Raw genomic sequence first — 22,692 nt, forward strand, 5'->3', positions numbered from 1 at the left:
TATCCAATACTGTATATGCTAATCAAAAATTACTTGAGATGAATAGGAACAAAGCACATTGTATGAAATTCTCAAAATAATAAAAATTTTATTTAAATTTATTTTTAGTAATAACAAATATACTCTCCATATACACAGAATAACTTATCTACTCAGTACTGTCCAGCCTCCAGTCTCCCACAGCTCCTGAAGAAGGCTCAGCCTCATCTTTAGCCTTCACTTGGCCAAAATAACTCTTTCCTGGAGGCTTATTCTACTGTTAAGGAAGCATTTATTTTCCTACTCCTGGATGTCAACATCTTCTATTAAATAAATATTTGTTACTTTTGAAAAAATATATCATGAAAACAGATTCAAACTAAAGACTTTATTTTTATTTATAAAAGGAGAGCATTTACTGTGGGAATGGAATGACCAGAAGACACAGATTGTAGCAAAGGCTTCACAGTTGGCAGATGATACTACTAGCCAAGGGCTCCTGGTCTAACCTGCTCTTTGACTTTGTTGTCCTGTCTTTTGAGGTGCTAGGGTTTCTCAAATGCTAAGCAAGTGCTCTACCACTGAGCTACACCCCAAGCGCCCTTCATGGTTATCTTAGAGCATGTCTGTAAATTTAAAGTCAAAGAAGGAGGGGAGGTCCAGTGAGGATATTTACATGAGCTAGACTCAGCTTCACACCTGGCAGAGCCTGAAGTACCCTGCTGTTGTCATCAAGGACGCAGTCAGGACAGCACGTGCTCTAGAACCCCTTGTCTGATTAACTGCTCACACTTCCACCGAGGCAAAAAGTGCTGTAAAAGGAAGCAGAAGGGAAAAAGTGAGAGAAATCGTTAGGAAAAAAATTTAATTATATTATGTATCAATAAAAAGCAACAGTTAGTGTATACATTCAACTTCTATAGCTAAGTAGATAAAAGCTAAACTTAACTAATTTGCTGTTATAACCAAGTAAATTGATACTAGTAGATGAACATTACTAGTAAAGTTATTTTTATAAAAGTCACTACATAATTCTTAAGCTTTATTCATTTTTATTTTATGAGTATGAATGTTTTGTCTACATGTATCTGTATCACATACATGCCTATTGCCCGTGGAGGCCAGAAGAGGGCACTAGATCACCTTGGACTAGATAGAGTCCACAAGCAGCAAGTGTGCTTAACCGCCAAGGCATCTTTCCGGCTCCTTATTCACCAACTTTTTTTTTTTAATTTATTTATTTATTTATTTATTATGTATACAATATTCTGTCTGTGTGTATGCCTGCAGGCCAGAAGAGGGCACCAGACCCCATTACAGATGGTTGTGAGCCACCATGTAGTTGCTGGGAATTGAACTCAAGACCTTTGGAAGAGCAGGCAATGCTCTTAACCTCTGAGCCATCTCTCCAGCCCCCTCACCAACTTTTTAAAAGTTATTAAAAGTGTTAAACATACACACATTCTCTCAGCCTTAGCGCCATCTTCCTTGAAACTCCTGCGCCATGAGAGTGCAGTGGAGGGAGAAGCGAATGCGCAGGCTGAAGCACAAGAGAAGGAAGATGAGGCAGAGGCTCGACTAGTGTGTCCACACAGGAAGGCCAAAAAAGAGTAAGTAAGGGATGATGAAGGCGGGGGATGCTGGTACAAGTTGTTGGACTGTGCGCTACTGTCGGTGTTAGCCTCAGTGGGCCTGGAACCTCACCATCTGCACACAGAGACCACCTAGAGACTTAACTACCTCGTTACAACCGAAACAGTTCTGCTGGCCCTTTGCTCTGGACCTGTGGCATTCTGGACCAGTTCAGTTCTCACTTGTGGCCAAGTGTAACTCATGTACAATAAACCATCTTTCTCACTGTCTCAAAAGAACATACACACACTGAATGGTACATTTGACACCACATTTATAAGTATTAAAGAATACATGTTAAGTATTTCCCCACTAGTGTCTGAACTATGTGGATGATCTATACAGATACACAGTCAGTTTTTAATTAACTAATTTAGTATGCATGCATGTGATGGTCAGGAGACAATTCTGAGGAGCTGGTTCTCTCCTGTCATCTTATGGGATCCAGGAACTGAACTCAGGTCATTGGGCCTATGTGCTAGCACTTCTACTTACTATCCCATCTTGCTGGCCCATGATCAGGTATTTTAGAAGATCCTTAACACATTAAACAGCAGAAAGAGGTTTCAAACACAGACAGTGTCCACACAGGAGCAGATGAACAGGCTCAGGCCTCACTGCCTCAGTACAGTAGGCAGACCAGCACAGAGCTCAGGAAACCTCAACAGACTGAAAGCAGTTCCACTCATCTTGCTCTGAGGACAACTTTGCTCTCGGCAGCTGCAGGTTCCCATGGTACCTTCAGAACTCAAGATTTTTTTTAAAGCACCTTAATTCATCGTGTGGTTATAATGCAACATCTTTAAGAAGGAGACACATGGGAGAAGACAGTTGATTTAATAAAGATTTTAGGGTATCTTCAAAATTGGTTCTAAAAACCTAGTTTTGGGAAATGACAGCTGCATGCTAATAAAACAGATTAGTCATCCTCTCAGGCCAGAGCACCAGATGGCCAAAGGCATTCTGTTCCAGGATGTAAACAGTCCACATCAGAATTTAGGAACAAGACACTAACTGATCACTATCCACAAGGCAGGGCAGGCAAAGAAAAAAAGAGTAGCCCCTATGAGGCCCTTTCCTCCTTTACTGTGATTTCAGAAAATGGGGAGAGGATAAAAATGAACTGTTTTAATATGAAGTCACAGCTCTTTACAATGACAATCCTACCCTATTAACTTGTTCTGCTTACATATTAAGTACTTAAAAGTTCTTGATCTATACCATGATTTTGCTTAAGAATTTTCATAAATTAGTTGGGTGGTGGTGGCACATGCCTTTAATCCCAGCACTCAGGAGGCAGAAATAGGTGGATTTCTGTAAATTCAAGCCCAGCCAGGGCTGTACAGAGAGTCTCTGTCTTACAAACAAACAAAAAACAAAACAAAGCAAAAAAAAAAAAAACAACAACAACAAAAAAAGAATTTTCAGAAATTCAGGGACAAGCTCAATCCAACATTCTTTTGCTCCTTACTCTAGTACCATGGCTATGAAACTGCAGCTTCATGCATGCTGGACAAGTGCCACCATTGAGGTGCAACTCCAGCCCATTTTTACTTTTCATTTTTGAGATATTATCTCACTAAATTGCCAGGAATGATGTAGAATTTCCTTTGTAGCCCAGGTTGGTTTTGAACTTGCTATGTAGACCAACCTGGTCTGGAACTTGTAGAGATCTGCCTGACTTTGCCTCCCAAAGCCCTGGGATTAAAGACAAGCACTACTTCAGAGACAGTTGGATCTCTGTGAGTCGAGGCCAGCCTGGTCTACAAGAGCTAGTTCCGGGCTGGAGAGATGGCTCAGTGGTTGAGAGCATTGCCTGCTCTTCCGGAGGTCCTGAGTTCAATTCCCAGCAACCACATGGTGGCTCACAACCATCTGTAAAGAGGTCTGGCGCCCTCTTCTGGCCTTCAGGCATACAGACAGAATATTGTATACATAACAAACAAACAAATAAATAAATAAATAAATATTAAAAAAAAAAAAAAGAGCTAGTTCCAGGACAGGCTCCAAAGCTTCAGAGAAACCCTGTCTTGAAAAACCAAAACTCCAAAAATAAATAAGTAGATAATAAATTAAACAAATAAATGGAAATTTAAAAAATGAAGATAAGGGGCGGGAGAGATGGCTCAGAGGTTAAGAGCATTGCCTGCTCTTCCAAAGGTCCTGAGTTCAATTCCCAGCAACCACATGGTGGCTCACAACCATCTGTAATGAGGTCTGGTGCCCTCTGCTGGACTGCAGACATACACACAGACAGAATATTGTATACATAATAAATAAATAAATAAATAGATAATTTTTTTTAAAAAAATGAAGATAAGCAACACTATATGTGGTTAGTCTTCAACTTTTGGTCTTGCTCAGTGGGATTAGCTTCTGAGTAGATGGGATTACCAACCCTTAAATTCAACATTTTAGTAGTTCCAAATAATCTGACACCTAATCAGAATAAGACTCATTATAATAATTACTCAGGAAAATGCTTAATATTAACTATAAGCAGAAACCTAGTAAATAAACCAACTTTTCTTGCCATGTGAAACATTTGCTTCAAGTATTATTTAGAGAAACTCCAGGAAGGTCAGGATGCAGAGGAACATCACAAGGATACTCATCTTGCTACGGGATCCAGCATTCCCTCACACACATTCTTAACAAGTTTTAATGTCCATGACGATGGAAAATACCTGACTATTTTTTTTAAGCAGGACTGAAGTGCCATCATCAACTTCAAATTCTCCATAGTCTTTTAAACACCGCACCTGAAAGAACAAATTGAGATTTTGTTTTTGCTTTGAGACAGGGTCTTCAGCTGTGTTGTCTAGTTGAATCTCTAACCCTTAGGCTCAAGTGATCCTACCGTGTCGGCCTCCTGACTAGCTGAGAGTGGAGCTATGGCCCAGCATCTGGTTTATGTTATGATAGGTAGTAATCAAAAAGAAAACAGGTGTTGCGTGAATATCTATGTAATAGCTAGATCTACTCAGCCTCATTTTGTAGTATTAATATGAGAACAGGATACAGGAAGAGTCTTCCACTCTTCACTATGCAGACATTTCAGGGGTTCTTAGCACACCTTTCATTTGCTGCCACAGTAAGAAGCAAAACTGAAGTTGTACTGAATTATCATTTTTAGAAATGCCCCTCCCCCTCCCTTTGCCTTTTTACAAGACAGGGTTTCTCTGTAGCTTTGGAGCCTGTCCTGGAACTAGCTCTTGTAGACCAGGCTGGCGTCAACTCACAGAGATCACCTGCCTCTGCCTCCCGAATGCTGGGATTAAAGGCGTGCGCCACTACCGCCCCTGATTTATCTTTTTTTTGTTTTGGTTTTTCGAGACAGGGTTTCTCTGTGGTTTGGGAGCCTGTCCTGAATTATCTTTTAATTTGTAAAAACTGCTTAATGATCTCAGCTTGTTCTTTATCTTAACCTTATTCATTAGGCAACTAGGTTATCAAAAGTAAGAGGTCTCGTTTGGAAGTCAGAGGAGTAAGGCAGCCTTTGACAGCAATTTCTGCAAAGAGCTAGCTGGGCTGTCAGGATGGCTCAGAGGTAAAAGCACTTGCCGTGTAAGCCTGGTGACCCCTGATCTCACAGGATATGGAGAGACCCAGCTCCCCAAAGTTATTCTCATGTATACCTAAGGACACACAACTGCACTCAAATACACATTACATGCAAGTAGTTTTCTTAAAGGGACAACACTAAGTGCTATCTAGGAAAACAGGGAGGCATTTCCACCTCACGAGAACTGGGAAGGAGTTTACTCTCCTGAGGGTTAGGGCTCATACTGCACTGCCATTGACTTTCAGTAAAGCCAACTTCAGCACCAAGTACAGATATTTCTACCATGTCCTAGAATTAGTCTGAAAATTTACAATGACTCCCAGAGCTTTTTAACTTAGTGTGAGAAATACTATTAGAGGAAAATCCCCACTGCTATATTTACTTCTTTGAAAGGACTGGTTGGGGGAAAGAGGTGCTGTGGCCAAGTATGTTCCCTTCAATCACTTTGGGATTACTTTTTTCCCCATTTTGAGACAGGGTCTCCTGTAACCCAAGGTGATTCTGAACTCTTGATCATTCTGCCTCAGCCTTTTAACTACTAGGACTATGGGTATGAGCTACCACACCCAGCTTAAATGACCTACTTCTACACATTAATATTCCTAAATAAACTAACAAAAAATAGTCAAGTATGGTGGCCCATGCCTGCAATCTCCACACTCGGGAGGCAGAAGAAAGAGGATCATGAGCTAAGTAAGGGTTACTCTTGACTACATGGCATTTTCCAGGCAAACCTAGGCTGCTATCTCTTTGTCTGTCTGTCTGTCTGTCTCTCTCTCTCTCTCTCTCTCTCTCTGTATATATATATATATATATATGTGTGTGTGTGTGTGTGTATTATATTATACTCATATGTATAATATAATAATACTATCTCACAGATTCAATGCAATGCCCAGCAAAATCCCAACAAAATACTTCAAAGACCTTGAAAGAACGGTATTCTTCAAAAAAGCAAAAAACCCAGGATAACCAAAACAATCCTGTACAATAAAAGAACTTCTACAGGTATCACAATCCCTGACTTCAAACTCTACTACAGAGCTACAGTACTGAAAACAGCCTGGTACTGGCATGAGAACAGACAGGAGGACCAATGGAACTGAATAGAAGACCCAGATATCAATCCACACATCTTCAAACACCTGATTTTTGACAAGGAAGCAAAAAATATCAAATGGAAAAAAGAAAGCACATTTAACAAGTGGTGCTGGCATAACTGGATATCAACATGTAGAAGAATGAAAATAGGCCCATATCTATCACCATGCACAAAACTCAAGTCCAAATGGATCAAAGACCTCAACATAAAACCAGCCACACTGAACCTTATAGACGAGAAAGTGGGAAGTACACTTGAATGCATTGACACAGGGAACCATTTCCTAAATAGAACCCCAGCAGCACAGACACTGAGAGAAACAATTAATAAATAAGACCTCCTGAAACTGAAAAGCTTCTGTAATGCAAAGGACACGGTCAACAAGTCAAAACGACAGCCTACAGAATGGAAAAAGATCTTCACCAAGCCCACATCAGACAGGGGTTTGATCTCCAAAATATACAAAGAACTCAAGAAATTGGACACCAAAAGAACATATAATCCAATAAAAAAAAATGGAGTACAGACCTAAACAGAGAATTCTCAACAGAGGAATCTAAAATGGCTGAAAGACATTTAAGGAAATGTTCAACATCCTTAGTCATCAGAAAAATGCAAATCAAAAAAAATTCTGAGATTCCATCTTACATCTGAAAGAATAGCCAAGATCAAAACCACTGATGCCAACTTATGCTGGAGAGGTTGTGGGGAAAAGGGAACACTTCTGCATTGCTGGTGGGAATGCAAGCTGGTACAGCCCCTTTGGATGTCAATGTGGCGATTTCTCAGAAAATTAGGAAACAACCTTCCTCTAGATCCAGTAATACCACTTTTGGGTAAATATCCAAAGGATGCTCAATCGTGCCACAAGGACACATGCTTAACTATATTCATAGCATCTTTGTTTGTCATAGCCAGAACCTGGAAACAACCTAAATGCCCCTCAATAGAAAAATGGATAAGGAAAATGTGGTAAGCAGAAAAAAATAACGACAGCTTGAATTTTGCAGGAAAATGAATGGAGCTAGAAAACATTATTTTGAGTGAGGTAACCCAGACACAGAAAGACAATTATCACATGTACTCACTCATAGGTGGTTTTTAAACATAAAGCAAAAAAAGCCATCCTACAAACCACAATCCCAGAGAACTTAGACAACAATGAGGACACTAAGAGAGACTTACATAGAGCTAATCTACATGGGAAGTAGAAAGTAGAAAAAGACAAGATCTCCTGAGTAAATTGGGAGCATGGGGACCTTGGGGGAGGGTTGAAGCGGGAAGGAGAGAGGCAGGGAGGGGAGCAGAGAAAAATGTAGAGCTCAATAAATATCAAAAAAATGAAAAAAAATACTATCTCATGTCATTAATCATTTAATATCTATACATTACCCCTTGTCTCATACATATTTTAATTTTTTTCCCATTTTATTTCATGAGTATAGGTATTTTACCTGCATGTATATCTGTATACCACAAGTGTCCAAGTGGGCAGAAGGGCATTGGGAGACCTAGGACTGGAGTTACAGATGTTTGTGAGCTGCCATGCAGGTGATAGGATTGAACCTGAATCCTCTGGAAGAGCAGCCAGTGCTATTTACCACTGAGTTCCTCAAGGATATTTTTTTAGGTTTTCATGTTGAAACTAGAATCTGACAGAACTACACACACTGTATGTTATCTTACCTTTCAATCTCTAAGTTTCTTTCTATCCCTCCTTGAAAACTTTTTCTTTCATTTTGGCAATCTCTTTGTGTACCAAACACAAAATTACTAAAATGGTTATGCTGATGAAATTTTAGTTGCCATCCTAGAGACCATGGAAACTATCTCCTCCCACTCTATTGTCTCAAGTTTCCTTTCTTCTTTCTTTTTAAGCGAAGTTGGTAAATGCTCATTTTTGATAAAGGGTAGCACAATGAGTGCATTAAGATAAGTATACATACTTCAATATATAGGCTTTTGGGGGGTTTTACATCCTGTGTGATGTCCAAGCCTTCATCTCCTCCCAGTGCCCTCATGTAAGTAGCAAGAGACTTTTTGTAATGGTTGAACCACTCCATCTGTGAACATAAAAATGGTCATTTGACAAAGGTTAAAGAAAATTTGTACAAACTATGTACTACCATTTCAAAATCAACACATCCTAGGGCTGGATCTTCCCATATCAATTAACTTAATTATGAAACTCCCTCACAGACATTCCTACTGGCCCAATGATGTCTTCCCAGGAATTTTAGGTTGTACTAAGTTGACAAAGCTATCACAACTGTCAAAGTGAAGACAGCTCTGGCAGATATCAGACACTCAGCCAGTACGATCTGAGCAACAGCATATACAAACCACAGGGAAGATAAGGGCCCACAAGCTCTGCTGACCCTGCCCACCGTGTGTTGCGGGAGGTCCTCCCACTCCTCCAGCCTATCACCGCTGAGGTACCAGCCCACTGGGGCGTGGTTTCTCTCCCTTTAAAAAAGCGGCCACTTCCCTCTCCTCTCTCTCTTCACTTCCTGCTCCGCCTGCGACTAGACTCCTTTCCTGGTTGCGTAGAGGGCTGTTGCCTGGGACAGTGATCTGTAAGTTTTTTCCCCTTTAAATAAATACCACCCTAATAATCATAACCCCGAATTGGTGTGGCATTGTTTGTGACTTACGCCTTCACACAGTGCATAGAATTGGCAGGCTCCAATTGCAGAGGACCCTCGAGAATGACCAAAAAGATGCTCTAGTACACCTCACCTATGCTTTCTTTCAAATCCTATAGAACCCCCTACCCTTTTATTCTTTTCGGTACACTTTTAGTGTTACTTTTATCTCTTTCACTTTTTCTTCAGGGTTTTGTTTTGCTTTTTGAAGCCAGGGTTTTCCTGTGTAGCCCAGGTGTCCTGGAACTCACTCTGTAGACCAGGCTGTCCTCGAACTCACAGAGATTCACCTGTCTCTGCCTCTGAGTTCTGGGATTAAAGGTGTGCACTACCACCACCTGGCCTGTTTGTTTTTCGCACAGAGGTTCACTTTGTAACCCTGGTTGTCCTAGAACCTGCTACATAATCAAAATGGCCTTGAACACACAAAGCTCAGCCTGCCTCTGCGTCTTGAGTACAGGGATTAAATGTGTGTACTACCATGCCTAAATATTTTTACTTTTTTTGTTTTGTTTGTTTGTTTGAGACAGGGTTTCTCTGTAGCTTTGGACCCTGATGGAGGAAGGTCATTGGTTAAATAAAAAGAAACTACTTGGCCCTCATTGGTTAGAAGATAGGTGGGAGGAGTAAACAGAACAGAACACTGGGAGGAAGAGGAAGTGAGCTCAGACTCCACAGCTCTCCTCTCGGGAGCAGACGCCTCAGCAGAGACGCCATGCTCCCGGCTCCTGGGCAGACACACGTGATGAAGCTCCGACCCAGGATGGACATAGGCTAGAATCTTCCCAGTAAGCGCACCTAGGGGCGCAACACAGACGATTAGAAATGGGTTGATCCGGATATCAGAATTAGCCAGTAAGGGCTAGAGCTAAAGGGCCAAGCAGTGATTAAATGAATACAGTTTGTGTGTTGTTATTTCGGGCATAAGCTAGCCAGGCAGCCGGGGTGCTGGGGACGCAGCCCCGCCACCCTTATTACTACAGGACCCTGTCCTGGAACTCACCCTGTAGACCAGGCTGGCCTTGAACTCACAGAGATTCACCTGTCTCTGCCTCCCAAGTGCTGGAATTAAAGTTGTGTGCATTACACAATGGAGTACTACACAGCAGAAAAAAAATAACAACATCTTGAATTTTGCAGGCAAATGGATGAAGCTAGAAAACATCATTTTGAATGAGGTAACCCAGACCCAGAAACTCAATTTCACATGTACTCATTCATAAGTGGTTTTTAAACATAAAGCAAAGATAACCAGCTCACAAATCACAATCCCAGAGAACCTAGACAACAATGAGGACCCTAAGAGAGATGTACACAGATCTAATCTACATGGGAAGTAGAAAAAGACAAGCTCTCCTGAGTAAATTGGGAGCATGGGGACCTTGGGAGAGTGTTGAAGGGGAGGAGAGAGGCAGGGAGGTGAGCAGAGAAAAATGTGGAGCTCATAAAAATCAATAAAATTAAAAAAAAATAGTGTGTGCCACCACTATCTGGTTTTACCTTGTTTTTGAAAAAAATAAAAAAATTACTAATTTTTTAAAATTAAAATATAATTATATAATTTCCTCCTTTTCTTTTTTTCCCTCTAATCCCTCCCTTGTAACCTCTCTGCTCCTTCTCAAAATCAGTCTTTTTTGTTATTGTTACACAGATATGTGTGTGTATATATGTGTACAAAAATATAAATAATACATGTTATATACATATGTTACATATTCCTAAATATATAAATAAAACCTGCTCACTCTGTTAGTGTTACTTGAATGTACGTGATTTCAGGGCTATTTGGATTGGATAACCAACTAGGAGGGCTTAGCCCGGGGAAAGACAATTCCCTCCTACCATGCTTTGTCTATGGGTGGAGCCCACAAGATTTCCCCACTCTGTTAGCAGTCTACTTTAGCTGTCCTTCAGGTCTTGGTAGGCAGCATTACTGCTGAGGTGTCATGGGTGAAGCTTTTCTGTCATTTCTAGAAGACAGTCTTACAGCAGGTTCCTCTAGCTCCTAGAATCTGCACTGTCTTCCACAATCTTCCCTCGGCCTTAAAGGGTTTTTTTCTGATTTATCTAATTTGGTTCATAGATTTTTTTTTCACTATTAGGCAGTATTTTTTAATTTTCCTTCTCTCTCCCTCTCTCTCTCTGCCCATGTTTTCCCCTTTTGATTGCTCCCTCTATATATTTTGACTTTACATTACTGGTTTTAAGTACTCATTATATTTTTATTTTTTATTATCCTTATGACTGTCTAATTTTTGAACTTTTTCATGATTGAGATATCATTTGCTTTTCCTTTTATTTTCTAATTTCTTGCTCTTTTCTCTAAATGACATTTTTTTACTTAGCTTCTTTTCCCTTTTTTGCATTTAATTTTGCTTTTCTATTTCCCGCCTTTCCCGCCTCCTCCTTTTATGTCATTCATTTACTATTTCCGCACTCACTCTATAGATTAGCCTTGTCCTATAGCTTTGCCAGTTTGACTTTGATGGTCACTGATGACCCATTAGTGGGCTGTACTCGATTTTAAATGTATTTCTGTATCTTGCATGGCTTCTTGGTTTGTTGCTATTACAGAAATTTCCTTTCTCTCTATGAGGGTACTGGAGACTAAGCCTTCAAGAAGACCCCCAGAAAAAACAGGAAGAGAGTTCCTGACCAGCAGATATATACATCACAAGTCAGAGATCCCAAACCATGAGAAAGTGGCAAACTGGCTCCTCCAAAGGGCTGTATGTAATTCACAACTAAGCTCAGGGACAGTGAAACAGCCAGAACACTAGATGATGATTTCAAAAGTTTACTAGTAAAAGCCGATCAGTGTTTTCTAAGGCAATACAAAGAAATGGTTTAATTAAATTCAGAACCTAAAGAGAAGAAAGTCAGCAATACGGAGAGCAAGGTAGTAAAACGGGTGAATTAGGGACAAAAAGTCAGCAACCTGCTGGGTAAGTGGTGGCTCACACCTTTAATCCCAGTGCCTGGGAGACAGAGGTGGGCCTCTCTGAGTTCGAAGCTAGCCTGGTCTACAAAGTAAGTTCCAGAATAGCCAGAGCTATTACACAAAGAAAAAAAAAAAGTCAGCAACCTAGAAGAAAATGTCAGCAAAGAAACTGAAATTGTGGGGGGGAAAGCAAAATAAAACAAAACCAACGGAGCAGAAGAGGAAATAGGACATTCAAGCATCGACAAGGAAACAAGCATCACCACACGATGACTGAGCGCTCTGACGCACAATCAAGGACCAAACCTAAGAATCCACAGGACAGAAGTTAAGATAAATTTTAAAGCCTTAAGAGACTTCATCCAGTGAAATTATAACAAAATTCCCTAAATCTAGAGAAGGATATCAGACACAAGAGGTATTAAAACCCTAAAGACATATGAGCAGAGAACCTCTATATGACATATTATAGTCAAAATGTCAAAAATGCAAAGCAAAATAGAATTACAAGATGACATAACAGTTGGAAACATGTTGAAGAATCAAATCCTGATGTCTATAAAAGGTCAGAAAGGTCCTGATCCAATAGAGTAGGTGATTTCAACACACCATTCTCATTCAAACTGAGACCTCAGAATTAAATTATACTGCAGCGGCAGGGAGGTGGGTGGAGAGATGACCCAGTGGTTAAGAGCATTGGCTGCTCTTCTAGAGGGTCAGGGTTCAATTCCCAACATCCACATGGCAGCTATAACTGCCTGTAACTCAAGTGTCAGTGGATCTAATACTCTCATACAGACATACATACAGGCAAAACACCACTGCACATAAAAAAATAGGAATAAATAAAATATAAAAATGTATCCTGCAGGGGCTGGAGAGAAGGCTCAGTGGTGAAGAACACTAGTTGCTCTAGCAGAGGACCTGAGTTCTATTTCCAGCATCAACATGGTGGCTCACAGTCACCTGTAATTCCAGTGCCACAGAATCTGACCCCTTCTGACCCCTGAAGGAACCAGGCATGGACATGGTATCCATACATACACACAGGCAAATCATTCATACACATAAAATAAATCTAAAAAATAAAAAATCAAACTACACTGTAGATCAAATGAGCTTATTAGATACACACAGAATAGCTATCTAACAGGTAATGAATATACAATCTTCTCGGCAGCCCATAAGCTTCTAGAAGAGAGATCACATTCTAGGCACAAATGAAGTCTTAAAAACATACAAGAGAAGCCAGGTGGTGGTGACACATGCCTTTAATCCCAGCACTTGGGAGGCAGAGACAGGCGGATTTCTGTGAGTTCGAGGCCAGCCTGATCTACAAGAACTAGCTCCAGGATAAGGTCCAAAGCTACAGAGAAACCCTATCTCGAAAAAAACAAACAAACAAAAAAAAAAAACCAAAAACACAACAACAAAACAATAACAATAACAACCACAAAAAAAAAAAAAAAAACTTTTCCCTCCTTCCTTCCCTTATGTACAGTGTTCTGTTTGCATGTATGCCTGCAGGCCAGAAGGTGGTGCCAGATCTCATTACAGACCTCTAGAAGAACAGACAGTGTTCTTAACTACTGAGCTATCTCTTCAGCACCCCCCCCCATAACTTCTTGTATCTTATCAAATTAATGCCATAAAACTAGAAATCAACAAGAAGAAAAATACTGAAACCACACAAATACTTGGAGAGTCAACAATACACTTTTGAATGACCATTGAGTCACTGAAGGAAATTGGGGAGGAAACTGAAAATTTCCTAGAATCCAACAATGTGAGAATACAATTTACCAAAACCCTTGGTAGACAGCTAAAGCAATTCTCAAAGGAAAGGCAGTAACTATAAGGACTTACATTGAACAATTCCATACCAAATAAATAACCTAGCAATGCACCTCAAGTTTTTAGGCAAACAAGAACAGTCCAAGCCCAGATGCGGGAGGACAATAGAAATAATAAAGATCATGGCAGAAATTAATGAAGTAGAAACTAAAGAAATAATATATAGACACAATAAAAAATGGATAAATTCCCAGGCACATATGACCTGCCAAAAATAAGAGGAAACAAATCTGTTATAATCAGTGAGGCTGAAGCAACAATTAAAGGAAAGCCTCAGAACTAGATGGGTTCATTGTCAACTCCTACAAACCTTACGAGAACTAACACAAATACTTTTAAACTATTTCATGACAGAAGGAAAGAAACAATGCCAAACTCATTGTGCAAAGTCAGCATTACCATGACACTAAAACCCCATAATGATACAATAACAACAACAACAAAAAAACTACAGACAAATTTCTCTGATCGGCATAGACACAAAAACTCAATAAATTCTTTTTTTTTTTTGTTTTTTTTTTTTTTTTTTGTTTTTCGAGACAGGGTTTCTCTGTGGCTTTGGAACCTGTCCTGGAACTAGCTCTGTAGACCAGGCTGGTCTTGAACTCACAGAGATCCGCCTGCCTCTGCCTCCCGAGTGCTGGGATTAAAGGCGTGCGCCACCATCGCTCGGCTCAATAATTCTTAATAGTCAGAATTCAAGAACACATTAAGAACAGATCATGACCATGGTGACTTCACTCCAAGGACACAAAGTCAAACCACAAATCAATAGGTGTAATACAATATAAGAGCAGAAATCATGTATCACTGATGCAGAGAAGTATCAAGAGGTGTTAAGAAGGTGACTCACAATGGACCCTCGACAGTTTATGCTAACTTAATGACACAGAGTGGAGGTTAGAAACCATATGATCAGTAACTGGGCTTCGGACCTCACTAATGGTGTGGCCTCCTGGGAAGGAAGAAGACTGAGTTGTGACAGAGTTGGCAATTCAATGGTCATGTCTCTGGAGTATAAAACCCCAGTCACTTGGACACCAGCGCCTGTAAGAGTACCTGGATGGCAGTGTTTTGTGTACCATTATGGAATGTGACAAGGGGGTTTCATGCTCTGATTTGCAAGGATAAGATGCCAGAAGCTTAGAGTCTCCAACGCTTTCAGCCTTTGAGACTCATTTGACTGGTTCTGATTTGTATCCACTTTGCTTTGTAACCATTTGGCTTCCAGACACTGAAGTATGAAGTAGAATGGTTGGTTCTCTGAGGTTTGTGACTCTGGTAAAGTACTGGACCTACAGGAATCATGGAACTTGTAACTGTTGTCTAAAGTAAGGGGAAGTCCTATGTAAGACTTAGGTGAAATGTGGTGTAACTTCAAGCAGTTACTATCTGAAGTCCTTGTAAACCTGTGCCATTTTTAAAGGAGATTATTTAGGCATAGGGAGAGGTCAAGTTTCTTGTTTGAGATAGACAGTTCTTGGATAGTAGGGATTTAAATTTATGTGGCTAAATCCAGTATCTGAAGTAATCCTGTGCCTTGGTTACTGGATCAATCAAGACTTATTACCAATATGAATTATTAATATTGATTAAAACTCCCTAGAAAACACTCAAGTAATAATACCTATTTTTAATCCCAAAGAGTGATCAGTAATAAATAGCATATTGGGCAAGATGCTGGTGGTGCACACCTTTAATCCCAGTACTTGGGAGACAGAGGCAGGTGGATCTCTGTGAGTTCAAGGCCAACCTGGTCTACAGAGCGAGTTCTAGGACAGCCGGGGCTGTTATTCAGAGAAACCCTGTCCTAAAAAACAAACAAACAAAGAACTATTGGGACTCTGTTTTGTTAAGTACTTAGAATCATGCCCCACCACATACTTCCTATTATAGTATATAAGAGATTAGTTCAATGTGGAAATCACTGGATACTAAAAAACAAAAACTATTAGAGAACACAGCATTTCTATACATTTGAATAGTGCTAACTTACTTCTTCAGCAGACATGTGGAATCGCAAAGCATTTGGTAAGACACTGCCATATTCCCACCTGAGTGCTCTAATCCGAAGCAACCGGTCATACCTAAAACATGAAAGGATTAGATGGTATAAGAATAAAAGGGGTCGCTGGGTGGCGGCGGCATATACTTTTAATCCCAGCACTGGAGAGGGAGAGGTAGGTGGATCTTTGTGAGTTTGAAGTCAGCCTGATTTATAAAGCGAGTTCTAGGACAGCTAGAGCTAAATCAGTGAAACCCTGTCTCAAAAAAAAAAAAAAAAAAAAAGGAATAAAAGGGGTCAAAAGTCATTTTTCTGAGAAGACTCAGGACTCACAAAACCTAAATGGAACATATGAACTTTGTTTGGCTACTGATAGACAGCAACTAGACGACATCCTTGGGACAATGGGAAAAATGTGCGTAAGAACTGTTTAGAGTGCTGTGGTAGCAAATGCCTTAAAAGGCACGAGGACCTCTGTGAATTCAAGGCTAGCCAGGACTACATAATGATACCCTGTTTGAACCTCAGGCATTGTTTAACTCTCTAAGTTTGACAATATGCAGTGGTTACAGAAGCCAAGAGATCCTTGCTGCTTAGAAAAGAAAAGTATTAAGAATTGAGTGGTGAGGGCTGGAGAGATGGCTCAGTGGTTAAGAGCATTGCCTGCTCTTCCAAAGGTCCTGAGTTCAATTCCCAGCAACCACATGGTGGCTCACAACCATCTATAATGAGGTCTGGTGCCCTCTTCTGGCCTGCAGACATACACACAGACAGAATATTGTATACATAATAAATAAATAAATAGATAGATAAATAAATATTTAAAAAAAATTGAGTGGTGAGCTGTCATGATAATCCAAACCAGTGCAGCATAAAAACAACACACAATGAAGTAAACGTGGCAGAGCAGTAAGATCTAAGAGCTACATTCCACAGGGCAAGTTATATTACCTCACTGTTTTTATGAATACACTAGTGTTTCATAATTTTTAAAAAAATGTTTTTGATAGGAAATCAGAGCTGGGTGGTGGTGGCACAAACCTTTAATCCCAGCACTCCAGTCAGATATCTGTAAGTTTAAGGTCAGCCTGATCTACAGAGCCAGTTCCAGGACAGCCAGGGCTAGATGAAGAAACCATGTCAAAAAAAAAAAGAGAGGGGTCATAGGTGAAGTCAGGTGTGATTGCATATGGCATCAATCCTAACATTCAAGAAGAAAAGCAGAAAGATCTCTGTGACTTCAAAGTCAGACTGTTTACATAGCAAGTTCAAGGCCAGCCACTGGTAAGTAGGTAAGACCATATCTCAAAAACAAGACTAAACAAAACAAAACATAAAAAGGAACAACAGAAGATCTTGTTCCTTGCTACCCACTGAGAAACAAACTACATAAAAGGGAAAAACCTCCTAGGTTCCCTGACACTTCAAACAAAGCCCGAGACACTTACAGATATGCTACAGTGCAGCGTTGGTTTCTTAACAAAGAACAATGCCGAAATCTGATGGTTGGTATCAAATTACCTCGTCCAGCTGACTTTGCTTCATTCCTGGTAAGGACATATAAGGAGTAAGAAACATACATGTTCCAATGTAGGTAATAATTTCAAAGCCAGAATGACTGACTTACATGCTTGTTTTGTCCATTTAAAGTTAGTAGCAGTCAATCTAGCAGAGTACCTCCAGGACAGTACTTTCATTAGTATATTAAAAGATAAAGAAACCAGAACTGGGTACCACCTTTGACCCCAACACTCAGGAGGCAGTCAGAAAAATCTCTTGAGTTCAAGGTCATCCTAGAGTGAGACCCTGTTCTTTTTTTTTTTTTTTTAATATTTTTTATGGTTTATTTAACTTTATTTTATGTGCATTGGTGTGAAGGTGTCAGATCCCCTGCAACTGGATCTTCAGACAGTTGTGAGCTGCCATGTGGGTGCTGGGAATTGAACCCGGGTCCTCTGGAAGAGCAGTCAGTGCCCTTAACCACTGAGCCATTTCTCCAGCCCCCGAGACCCTGTTCTTATACTGAGTATCTAGGTTGTTTTGCTTTTGTGGTGCTGGAGCTCAAACAACCCAGGACCCTACAGAGCAAATTCCAGGGTCCCCTGGGTTACACAGAGAAACCCTGTCTCAGAGAAGGCAGGGGGGAAAGGTTCTGACTACCTCAGCTTTGATCCAGCTTTCAGCACTTTTTTTTAAAATCTTACCATGTGATGGCAGCCTCTGAAGTCTGTTCACACTGACCAAATTCTCCACTGTATGAGATACCATGCCTAACTTTAAATATCCAATACATCTATAGCCCTCTCTTGTTCTACTACGCGGTAGCCTTTTGTGATACTGGTTCTCAAAATAACTGTACTCATGTTGTCAGAAATCACTGCTATTCCTGCTCAATGGACCCTTCTTCAAACACACTAAGGCGTCTGTAAATGAAAATGAAGAATGGGAACTAAGGACTTACTTGCATTGTGGGTTTTATCTGACCCTGTCTCATCTTGTTACGTCTACCTTAACTCTTTTAGCTTAGAAGTCAAACATTATAATACATCATGAAGATGTATTGAGCATCTAGCATATGTGAAGCATTGCCCAATCACAGAGCAGCAGAAAACCCTTTAAGTTCAAGTCCTGTGCTCACTTGTACATCTAGGGTAAGATCAGGTTCAGAAAAATTTAAAAAATAAATGCATCCCCAAAGAGATAAAAAGTTCTGATTTTAACATCTCATTTCTTATTTTTAAAACACTGATATTATCACAACTTACACATCAGACTGGTTTTGTTCATACAAAGCTTTCATCTCTTCCAGAACTTGTCTGAGTCCATCCTCCTGAAATGTATAAATAAATTCATTAATTTCCCAATAAATTTCAATCTGTACTATATTTATCTTTCATTTACATACCTTAGCCAAAAAGATAGGCTTCACAATATTTCCACGGCTAGATATTGCTAAGGAACATGAGATGGAATAGCTTGTGGAAATCAGTTCCACAGCTGTTCAAACACTTAAAAGGAATGGACATAGTTCCTGAACCCAGGATGCCACGCAAGAGGATCAAGACTTCAGGGTTTTCATGCACTACAAAGATACTTCAGGGTTTTCATGCACTACAAAGATACTTCAGGGTCTTCATGCACTACAAAGATACTTCAGGGTCTTCATGAACTACAAAGATACCCTATCTTAAACAAAGGACCACCATGCAACTCATTGGAAGAGTACTTTCCTAGCTTGCGTAAGACCTGGAGCTCTATCCCCAGCACCAGAAACAAGTTAAACTGAACTACCATCTGACCCAGCAATTCCACTCCTAGTCGCGTTTTCTTTTGTTTTTGTTTTTTGTTTTTGGCTTTATTATTTTCTTCCTTTCACTCGTTCATTTTTTCTTTCTACTACTGAGATAAATCTCCAACCCATACACAAAAACTTACACACAATTTTGTTGTGTCTTTGTTTTGTTTTTTAGGCTTTCACAATTGATCTTCTTGAGACAAAGTCTTACTAGTACTATGTGACCCAGGCTGACCTTACATTAAACCTCAGCATCCTATATCCTGGAATTACAGCCATACACTGGGCTTTATATGTGAATGTTCTTGGCAGCATTTTTCAAAATAGTCAAAAAGCAAAAATAATTCAAAGGACCAACAACAGATGGAGATATAAACCAGATGTGGTATATCACTCAGTGGAGTATAATTTAGCAGTAAGAAGGAATTAGTACTGATACATGCTACAAACATAGATAGATCCTGACAATTCCATTTTAAGCCAGAGACAGCAGACACAAAAGGACTGGAGTCTACTTATCTGGAATACCACCTAGGAAGGCAAATTCATAGACAGAAAAGCACTTTAGCCAGGCCTAGTAGCACATGCCTAGAAACATCTCAGCTACTGGAAGAAGTATCTCAAGATGAGGCCAGCTTGGACTACACAGTGAAATCCTATCTTAAAAAATAAAATAAAAAAAAAATTAAAGGCACACACCTTTAATTCTAGCACTTGGGAGGCAGAGGCAGGCAGATGTCTGTGAGTACGAGGCCAGCCTGGTCTATAAGAGCTAGTTACAGGACAGGCTCCAAAGCAACACAGAGAAACCCTGTCTCAAAAAAGAAAAAAACAAAACAAAAAAAAAAACAGAAAAACAAAACAAAAAAACCAAAAACCAAAAAAATCAAAATGAGGCCAGGCGGTAGTGGCACATGCTTCTAATCCCAGAACTCCAGAGGCAAAGGCAGGTGGATCTCTGTGTCTCTGTGAATTCGAGGCCTTGTCTACAAAGTAAGTTCCAGGACAACCAGGGCTACAGAGAAACCTTTCTTGGGGGTAGGGTGGGGATGAGAGCAGGTTAGATGACTCAGCATGTAACGGCACTTGCCTCCAAGCCTGATAACCTGAGTTCATCCTGTAGCTCACATGGTAGAAGGAAAGAACTGAGTCTCCTATGTTGTCCCCTGACCTCCACAACTGTGCTGTTGTACAAATGCCTCCACCCACATAAATCAATACATGTAAAAGGAAAGTGGTCATCAGGAGCTGTGAGGAAAGGGGAATAGGGTATTACTGCTTAGAAATGACAAAGTTTCTGCTGGAGCAATGAAATGGTTTTGGAAACAACAACGTGAATGTAATTAGTGGCACTGGAATGAACATTAATATAAAATGGGCAACTTTATATTAGAATGTATATTTTAACTATTAAAAAGATAAAACAAAGCCAGGCGGTGGTGGCGCACATCTTTAATCCCAGCACTCGGGAGGCAGAGGCAGGCGGATCCCTGTGAGTTCGAGGCCAGCCTGGTTAAAACCCTATCTAGAAAATCAAAAAAAAAAAAAAAAAAAGATAAAACAAATCAACATTTAAAGAGTACAGTAGGGGATGGGGAGATGGCTCAGTGGTTAAGAGCACTGGTTGGTCTTGCACAGGACCCAGGTTCAATTCCCAACACTCACATGGTGATTCATAACCATCTGTAACTCCAGTTCCTGCTCTCTTCTGACCTCTGTGGGCACCAGGCATACATGTGCCCACATACATACATGCGTGCAAAACATTCATACACACAAAATTTGAAAATAAATCTTTAAGCCAGGTGATGGTGGCACATGGCGTTAATCCCAACAGCTGGAAGGCGGAGGCAGGTGGGTCTCTGTGAGTTCGAGGGCAGTCTGGTCTACAGAGCAGGACAGCCAGCCAAGGCTACGCAAAGAAACCCGTCTAGAAAAAGCAATAAATAAATCTTTAAAAAAAAAAAGCTCAGTAAAACTACTCAACAACTGAAAACATATACCACAATAAGAATAGTTTCTTTGAAGCTAGCCAGCCCTGTCTCTTTAAAAAAAAAAAAAAGTCTTAAATAAATTATCCTGGGGGAATGAGGCCAGATATAGCTGCAAAGAGCGCACACTACATGATTCTATATGGCCCTTGACGGGGCATCAGGCCCTTTATAGAACTGTCAGCTCTTAGCAGACTGAACCCAGATACAAGGAAAGCGATTCAGCAGTTTCCCAAGGTTGCGGGTGGGACCTGGCTTCACAGGGACTCTGAACTACTGCACTTACATCAAAGGCTGGCTATAAAGATATACGTGGAGCTGGAGAGATGACTCAGTGGCTAAAAGCACTTGTTGCTCTCGCAGAGGACCTGGGTTCCTGGAACCCACATCCTGCAGTTCACAAACGCCTATAACCCCAGTTCCAGAGGATCCACACCCTCTTCTGGCTTCCACGGGGCACCTGCACGCACGTAACGCACACACATTAAAAAAAAAAAAAAAAAAAAAAAAAGAGTTCAAGGCCTTGTCTCAAAAATCAAGAAGCAGATGGAAAATTCACCAACTTAATGAGTAGCATTAGTCTTTTCTTTTCCTTCTTACAATTTTTTTGGCACAGTTTCAAACTTTTTGTTTCCGATCTCGGAACCTAGCCAGTAGGTAAAGAGAACACAGCAAGAAACACGTGAAAAGAACCTTCCTTTGGCAAGCCACTGCGGACAAGCCCAGGAAAGGTTCGCATTGGCCCCGCCCCCATGGTTGAGACCCCGCCTCCACGCCAGAGGCCACGCCTCACGCCCGAGGCCTGGTCTTGGACACGCCCTTGCCCGGCTGCTCACGTTGAAGGCCGGCAGCTGCCCTTCCGGCGCGCGGTGTAACTCGCGGACAAGCTCCATAGCCTTTTCGCAGAACATGACCGACGCTCCCGAGTCCCGCGGTCCTGTCAACTGCCAAGTCCAGTCACGCCAAACGGTCGCTGGGCTCTCGGCCGCGGCACTTGTATTGTTGAGAGCTCCAAAGCGCGCAGCCTCGCCTCCTCGCTTTGGCGCCAAACAGGTTTAACCAATAGAAGTGCGCTGTCGGGTGGGGGTGGAGTTCCTAAGGCGGCCGAGAAGGGACAGTTGACCTCCTTGAGCAGCGGTACTGAGAGGCTGGGAAATGTAGGGGTTAAGAAGATTGTTTCTTTCCTGGAGAAGCCCGGGAAGTCAGTTGCGTCTAAGACACTAAGCTCTTTTCGATTGTTCAGCGAAGTAATGTGTACATTCTTCCCTTCTTTTTTATTTTTTCCATTTGAATTAGTTACCTTTAGGTTCCAAGGGGCACCTTTAGGTTAAGAGGAAAAGACGAGAAACTAGTAATGACGAAGTGTTTTGTTTTAGTTTGGCAGTGCCGGTTGTTTGACGTTAAAGGGAAACCATCTTTTATTGGGTACTTTATGTGTAGTAGGGACTATGATGTGTATATCAGTTAATTCTCACAATTCCCGTAAGGGTTATTAGTATGCAGAATTGATAAGGAAACCTGAACGGTTAATTCACTGAAGGTCACACAATTCATAAAATAATTAAAACCTACTTTCTATGTTTTGCACTTTCAGCTCTTTGATTTTAAAGAAGTTATTTCAAAATACTTGCGAACTGGAAAATGTCACAGATAACAGCAGTTCAAAGCTTTATACTGTGGATG

At 40.7% G+C, this 22,692-nt stretch overlaps 1 protein-coding gene across 2 annotated transcripts; it reads right to left on the reverse strand.

The window, feature by feature from the left end:
- Positions 1–149: 149 nt before the first annotated feature.
- On the reverse strand, positions 150–22,071 carry Gins1 (GINS complex subunit 1). Of its 2 annotated transcripts, XM_041670630.1 has the most exons (7): positions 21,846–22,067; positions 18,489–18,553; positions 17,172–17,270; positions 15,715–15,805; positions 8,225–8,341; positions 4,299–4,373; positions 150–791 (listed from the first exon to the last, which is right to left on the reverse strand). In XM_041670630.1, the coding sequence occupies exons 1-7, from the start codon at positions 21,918–21,920 to the stop codon at positions 723–725; spliced, it is 591 nt and encodes a 196-aa protein (XP_041526564.1). In that variant the 5' UTR covers positions 21,921–22,067; the 3' UTR covers positions 150–722. The 2 variants fall into 2 exon arrangements, with proteins under 2 accessions (XP_041526564.1, XP_041526565.1); XM_041670631.1 differs by lacking the exon at positions 8,225–8,341 and having other exon boundaries at positions 21,846–22,071.
- Between the last annotated feature and the right edge of the window lie 621 nt (positions 22,072–22,692).

The sequence above is a fragment of the Microtus oregoni genome, unplaced genomic scaffold, assembly GCF_018167655.1.
Source record: "Microtus oregoni isolate MIOR12 unplaced genomic scaffold, Mior012 000020F_ref0000438, whole genome shotgun sequence".
NCBI lineage: Eukaryota > Metazoa > Chordata > Mammalia > Rodentia > Cricetidae > Microtus > Microtus oregoni.